General features: G+C 50.3%; 3 protein-coding genes across 3 annotated transcripts, besides 4 other annotated features; all 3 read right to left on the bottom strand.

Annotated features, from left to right (window-relative positions):
* Positions 1–45: 45 nt before the first annotated feature.
* Positions 46–62: a microsatellite.
* A 250-nt stretch (positions 63–312) lies between these two features.
* Positions 313–360: a microsatellite.
* A 153-nt stretch (positions 361–513) lies between these two features.
* Positions 514–537: a microsatellite.
* A 52-nt stretch (positions 538–589) lies between these two features.
* TraAM80_08439 (putative protein kinase) lies at positions 590–2,104 on the bottom strand (the record flags this gene model as incomplete). Its single annotated transcript, XM_029385190.1, has 1 exon — positions 590–2,104. The coding sequence occupies one exon, from the start codon at positions 2,102–2,104 to the stop codon at positions 590–592; it is 1,515 nt and encodes a 504-aa protein (XP_029234989.1).
* Positions 2,105–2,211: 107 nt separating this feature from the next.
* Positions 2,212–2,240: a microsatellite.
* A 337-nt stretch (positions 2,241–2,577) lies between these two features.
* TraAM80_08438 (uncharacterized protein) lies at positions 2,578–5,856 on the bottom strand (the record flags this gene model as incomplete). The annotated part of the gene is made up of 1 exon (XM_029385189.1): positions 2,578–5,856. The coding sequence occupies one exon, from the start codon at positions 5,854–5,856 to the stop codon at positions 2,578–2,580; it is 3,279 nt and encodes a 1,092-aa protein (XP_029234988.1).
* Positions 5,857–6,227: 371 nt separating this feature from the next.
* TraAM80_08437 (60S ribosomal protein L13) lies at positions 6,228–6,545 on the bottom strand (the record flags this gene model as incomplete). Its single annotated transcript, XM_029385188.1, has 1 exon — positions 6,228–6,545. One exon carries the CDS (start codon positions 6,543–6,545, stop codon positions 6,228–6,230), a length of 318 nt encoding a protein of 105 aa, XP_029234987.1.
* Positions 6,546–6,667: the final 122 nt, after the last annotated feature.

Raw genomic sequence — 6,667 nt, 5'->3', positions numbered from 1 at the left:
AGCCTTTGACGTAAAATCCACAGACATGGCAACAGACTTCTGCACAGAGAGAGAGAGAGAGAAGTAGGAAAAATTACAAAACAAAAAAAACGATCGAGGTCATAGGCGGCACATAATAGAGAGCCAACACGCAGAAGAAACACACACAAAAGAAGGTTTATATTCTGACGCTCCATCGGTGCGCCTGTCCTCTCCAACGGCATTCGGCAGCGAGCCGCGGAACCCCCTCTGCGCGTTGCTATTGTGTCACACTGAGATTTTGCTCTTCGCCACGTCACCGTCGCTGGATGCAACTGCCCCCCCCCCCTCCTCCCACCACCACCACCACCACCACCACCACCACCACCACCACCACCACCATACAAGTCGTAAAATGGCACATAAACACTTTAGTCTTACACATTCATGTGCGTAGCCATGAGCATACGAAGTGTAAAGTAAAGCCATAGCAACAACAGGAAAAAAAACTGCAGTCGCAACCAGGAAAATGATGTCAAAACGTCCAGAAAGAAGCACACACAAACACACCCACAAACAATGTGGAAACTGACAAGCAAAAAGAGTGGACGAAGTAGACGCACCCGACCCCTCATTTATCGCAACGCATAAGAAGATTCTCCATCGCTTGCGTAAGCCTCACCATGACTTCAATCGCGGAGGGCCGAGACGCTGGCCGATGCTGCAGCATCCTAATAATGAGATCAATCAACTCCTCCGCGTAGGCGCGTGTGTGTTGTCGAATTGCCGCCCGAACAGCACCTGCCAAGGAGTCTGGGGTCCAGTCCGAGTCATTCAGCACCGTCATAATGCCCTTGTCGTTGCGGAGCATGACAAACTCGGGCAATGTCGCCAAAACAAACGAGACAACACCCAAACTAAAAATATCAGACTCTGTGGACCCCGATGAGTTCACCATCTCCGGTGCACGATACTCAAGCGTCGGGGAATTTCTTCTGCACTCGTGGAGTACTCGTGTCGTCGTGCTCACCTGAGCCTCACAGGAATGACACAAATCCAAATCCATAAGAAGTACTTGTTCCTCGCGGTTAAGGAGAAGTATATTATCGGGTTTGATGTCACAGTGTGCCAGAGGTGGTTTCTGGGAATGTAAGTAGTGCAAGGCCGATGCTATTTGGAGGATAATGGAACAAAGCTTGTGCTCCTCGATTGGTCCACGCTGCCGTCCGATGTAATTAAACAAGTCACCCTCGGAGTAGTAGGGCATGATAACGCAAATCTTAAACGGATTCTCCAAACCAATCACATCTAAATACTGTATTAGATGCTTGTGGGAAAGCTTTCGTATCCTTTCGGCTTGAAGGAGGCGTGCCTCAAAAACCGCCCGATCCGCATCGTCAAACGTCATCTCCTTTGAAACAACCTCCTCATTGTCCAATGTTTTGCACTTAAACACAACCCCCTGGCCCCCCTCACCCAGCTTCTCCCGATTGCTCAACTGCCTATACTTTGACAACGCCACTCCTGCCTCTGTGCTTGTTACGGGTGCGGAGGGCCTCGCGGACGCCACCACTGCCGTTACTTCTGTTAATGCGCTTGTTGCCGGCTCCTTTTGCAGAATGGGGGTTATCAAGGACTTCCACCCGCCGACTGAAAGCTTTCGAATATGTCTGTCGTTGCTCATTAGCCGAAGAGGGGATGGACAACACGTCCGACACTTCAACACGCCACACTCAAAAGAAGCATAAAGGCAATTGCGACATAGCGGGCAAGCACACAACTCGCAGTAATACTGCGTGGTTTCATCTACTACCACTTCATTACATCTGCCGCACGTTTTCGCCGCCATCACCAGCGGGGACGACGCCCGGCATCCTCTGCATAGAACAGTGGTGGGCCGATTCATGTATGACTGATGGATACACGCCCTGCATACCATAGAGTCGCATACGACACACCAGTAAAGCTCCTTCACCTTATTCCTACATATGTCACACGTTAGATTTGTGCGTTTAGCCTTTGCTGCACAATCAGCACACTGCGATGCGCAGCTAATGCAGAGACGGCAGAGACGGCGTCCACACTCCGCACAGCTTGCCAACACAGCATCGCCCTCGCCGCAGCTTTCACACACGAGGCGCTGCATTATAGGGGTTTCCCCACCCTAAACACACGTGGGAAGGCAACTCCACAGTAGCCTCAAGGAGGCGCCCCTTCACGTTGCTTTGCTCAGAGAGTGTAAAACTAAAATCGATATATATATATATATATATATATATATAAGACGAAAGGAAAAAGCAATCAATAAATAAGTCATACAATAAAGTCATGTGGACGTAAAGGGAAGTCCTCACACAGAAACGCGCGCACACATACAGAGATGGATAATACTCATCATTACCAAGAGAGAAGAATGCGTTTTGCTTTACATTTTTTAAAATAAATTGTCTTCTTCTTGTGGTGCTGGCGTGAATAATACATTTTTCAGTATATATAAAAAAGAGGGAAATAAAGAAAAAAAATCTAAACTAATGAAGTAATGGTTAAGGAAATACACCCCACGCACTCCCCCAACGAAAAACCACAAAAAAAATAATACATAATGAAGTACTCATCTCACTAATTTGAATTGCTGATCCGCCAAGATGATGCCGCCGAACTCCCAGTTTTCAAATTCTTAGCTTTTTGCGTGATAAAGGGATGAAAGGTGAGAGAGGGGTCAACAAACTTCCGGGGCTGCTCTTTTGGCTCCGTCAGCCGCCTAACTGCATTTTGTCTCACCACACCAGAATCCTTGTATGCACGGCTGCCACGGTCCGTAATGGAAGGCTGAAAGGAGGCCAAAAGCTCATCAAATCTATCCTGCTGTCGTTGTAAGACCGCCGATCTTTCCTCCTTTGTGGGATAGAGCCGCTCATGAACAGGGCCGTTAGCCCCCATGGACCTCGCACGCCGTGAAATCTCCGGATGGAACGAGTACATTACCGTTTCCCTCGGTGGCGTAGGACGCTCCAAGAGGCGCTGAGACACTTTAATATGTCGTGGTGATTGACGAAGTGGGACAGTGGGTGACTGTCCAGCAGAACTACCCCTGCGACGTTGCTCCATCTCCTCCTTCGTTTGGTAGAGGCGTTGATAAAATGGATTTCGATTTTCTATGGACATGGCTTGTGGTGAAATCTCCGGATGGAACGAGTACATTACCGTTTCCCTCGGTGGCGTAGGACGCTCCAAGAGGCGCTGAGACACTTTAATATGTCGTGGTGATTGACGAAGTGGGACAGTGGGTGACTGTCCAGCAGAACTACCCCTGCGACGTCGCTCCATCTCCTCCTTCGTTTGGTAGAGGCGTTGATAAAACGGAGCAGCGTTCTCAATGTTTCTGGCTCTAGGAGATATGATCGGATGAAACAGTGGAGAGGTTGAATTGTCAATAAGCTCCAACATGTGTGATGACAAATGCTGGGAAGGGTCGTTTGAAACGCCGGCTGCATTCACCCGTGACAAGGTGGGCTTTGTCGTGTACAAACGTTCATGGTAAGGTAGGTTCGACCGCTGTGTCTCTCGCGCTAATTTGGAGATCTCTGGTGTAAATATAGGTCGTGGATCCTCCATTACTATGCGCCGCGATGAGGCACGTCGTGGAGTCACTGCCAAACTCTGATGCGGCGATTCCGATAAATCAGCGTTTGTTAATTTATTTCGCCGTTGAGGCAACCTTCCACGCATTACAGCAGAGGTCTGGGGGTGAAATGTGTATTCGTTCAGCGAGTGCTCTAGAGCCCTCCTCTCTCGCTGCATCTTCTCCTCCATGTCCAAAATGAGGCGTCTGTGAAAAGGTGGTATAGCCAGCCCTGGCGTCGTTGAAAGGCCTCTTCCACAGTAATTGGGATAAGCATAACGCTTGGGCAGATTTCTTCCCCTCCAAAGACCCCCATCGTCGTTTGTCCTTGGGGAAAGACACGTCTTATACAAAGAGGAGTCCGTGTATTCCATACCTTCAGCGTGTTCTCCTCTGGGTCCCTCTTCATAGCTGTTTGAAATGTAATTTCGCAGGACATCGACGGTTAGTCCCGACGTGTGCGGTGGTTCCGTGCTCTTGTTAAAAGTCTCATTATTTTCCGGCACAGCACCTTCCTTCAGTAAATGAGCCTCACGCTTCTCCGTCAGAGAGCTGCTCATGATCCCACCATTCATGAGTTGTTCTTGCTTGACCCAAGACCCATCGTCGTTAGGAACACGTTCCAACTTCCCCCTTTGCTCAATCCCCGTGATGGAATGACTCACGTCGCTCTTGATACTCCTCCGATTGCTTTGAGACGTCTTCGCGCTCTCGACACATCCACTTGCGTGTGCGCTACTTGGCAACTCAGCGCTACCTTTATTGTTCAAGGGAACGCTTTGGACCTTTTCAAATGGTTCCAAAAGAAAGGTCTGATTTCCTTCCGTAGGACGAGCCGGTCCATCCCCCACATTGTCCTCCATTTCACTGTTAACATAAGTTGCTGTCTTGTGCAACTCGTTAACCCCTTCTTTCATCAAGGCAGCCTTATGAGAAGCATTAGGCTCGTTTACCTCGCTTCCCTTTCCAGAAGCGCTACTCGGGTGTGTTGCGTGCTCTTGTTGCATCTCGCCACCTTCGTTTGTCTGTGTAATGCTACGCGCGCCCCCTGCAGCTTCATTCTTCATAAGAGCCACGCTAGACATAGTAATCGCGGGCACCGCAACCCCCGCGTCCTCTTCCTGATTGAACCCATCTTCACGGGCAGCCACAACCAATTCCTCGTCAGGGAACTTTGTTTCTCTTTCGAGTTCCGAAGTATTCTGCTCACTCTCGCCTTGACGAGGTCCCAACTCGCTTACCACCCCGGGTTTGGCCTTCGATACGTTGCGCTTCTCTGCTTTGAACTGCATCTGTGCATATTTAGAGGGACTATGCTCTAGGGCCACAAAGAGCGGCATACCTCGCCTACATGGATCAAAGCCGTGCGTTTTTTCCCAATATTTTTCTGCCAAGACGCGTCTTACTTCTGCGTCCCCAGGACCAGTAGCTGTAGAGGTTACAGGCTTTGAACTGCTGGTTGCTGCATCCTTGAGCTCCTCGTTTACTTGACCGCTAGTTGCGGTTCTTGGTTCCTCCATTTCGGTGACTGACTCCTCAGCTGGTACCGTATTGGAGTTCGCCTCCGTTTGTTTCCCGCTTTCCGCGACGTTTGGTGCCGTCGCCGTCGTAGCCTTTGGCTCTTGTAGCTCGTGTAGTTTTCGCGGCTCGTTTATCCCTTGTGGCTCTTGTGAACCCTGCAGCTCGTATATCTCTTGTAGCTCGCGTAGATCTTGTAGCAACTTCACGGAACTTTTTGGTGGTGTTTTCGCCTCCACGGACGCCTCCACACTTTTCTCTGAAACGGACGCCGGTGGAGGAACAACAGGAATGACACGAGTGGAATTGAGCGACTCCTTCTGCACATTAGGTTTTCCACCTCCTTGCACTGACCTAGACGCCGAAGACCTTCTGGTAGCAGTAGTTGCAGTGTTGCTGAGCCTCCGCTTTGGAAAGTTTTTCTCAGGGCTTGGGGCGAGCGAGGAACTTCCCTTGATCGAATGAGGGACATTAGTAAAGTCAGCTGATGGTGGACCAGTTGTGGAGCGTACCTGTTCTTGAGCTGGCGCCGTCGCTCTTGTCGGGCCTTGTTTCCCTCCGGCAGCCGAAGGAACCAAAAAAGAAGCTGCTGCTGGTGCTGCTGGCGCTGCTGGGTTCAACATCCCAAAAGTGTCCTCTTTCAGTCTCGGTGCGGTGACGGAGGGGCGACTCACGTCGCGGTATCTGTTGAGTTGCACATCGTCCGAGTCGGAGTCGCTGTCGACGACGCGCAAATGGGCAAAACGGTCTTGCAACATTGTTCCTCTGGCCACAGAGAAGCGTCAGTAATTCCTCTAACGCAATCACCCACCCACCTGGTACTATTTTACGCGTGTGTGCGTCAGTAATGTTATCTTCTTTTATGTGTGTCTGAATGCTTTCGTCCCTATTCCTGGTGCGGGAACACCAACAATGACAGAAAAAAAAACGGAAACGCAAGCACACACACACAACAAAAAAAAAAAAAAATTAATCCAACAACACTTTCAAGCATGTGCGCACCGCCATTGAAAGATACAAATATTTTTGAAAGCCTCTAAAAAAAAGCGCTCGGTGTTGGTCAGTGACCCGGTTACAAAAAAACGGCAAAGTATTCAAACCAAAAAAAAAAAAAATGAGCTTGCACGCCTTACTTCTTCTCATTCTCCTTGGCCTCCTTTCGCTCTGCACGAGCCCTGCGGGCACCAAAGAAGCGAACCGCGCTGTGGTTCTTCTTGAGGAACTTGTACACGTTCTTTGTGCGCTCCTCCTCCGTCAGCTTGCGCGGGGCCTCGGGGGCTGGCGTCACAAGACCACCAACAGCCGCAGTGCCGAAGCGGGTGCGATCCTGAGCGGCGGCCTTCATCTCCTCCTCGGTGGCCTCACCCTTCCGTACGTTCTTGGAGCTCATAGGGAATAGCACCAGCTTGCTCATGTACGTCTTCAGGCGCTGGATGTTTATGTTCATGCCCTCCTCACTCTTATTCTTGCGGCGGCGATCCACGCGAATGCCAATCGTCGGGGCAACACGAGGGTTGACACCGGCTGCCTTCAGCTCCTCAACGGTGAAGCCACGGCCCAGGCGCTTCT

This window comes from Trypanosoma rangeli (assembly GCF_003719475.1).
Source record: "Trypanosoma rangeli strain AM80 chromosome Unknown Tra_15.4_contig_00415, whole genome shotgun sequence".
NCBI lineage: Eukaryota > Euglenozoa > Kinetoplastea > Trypanosomatida > Trypanosomatidae > Trypanosoma > Trypanosoma rangeli.
This window is presented reverse-complemented; position numbering and strand designations above follow the sequence as displayed.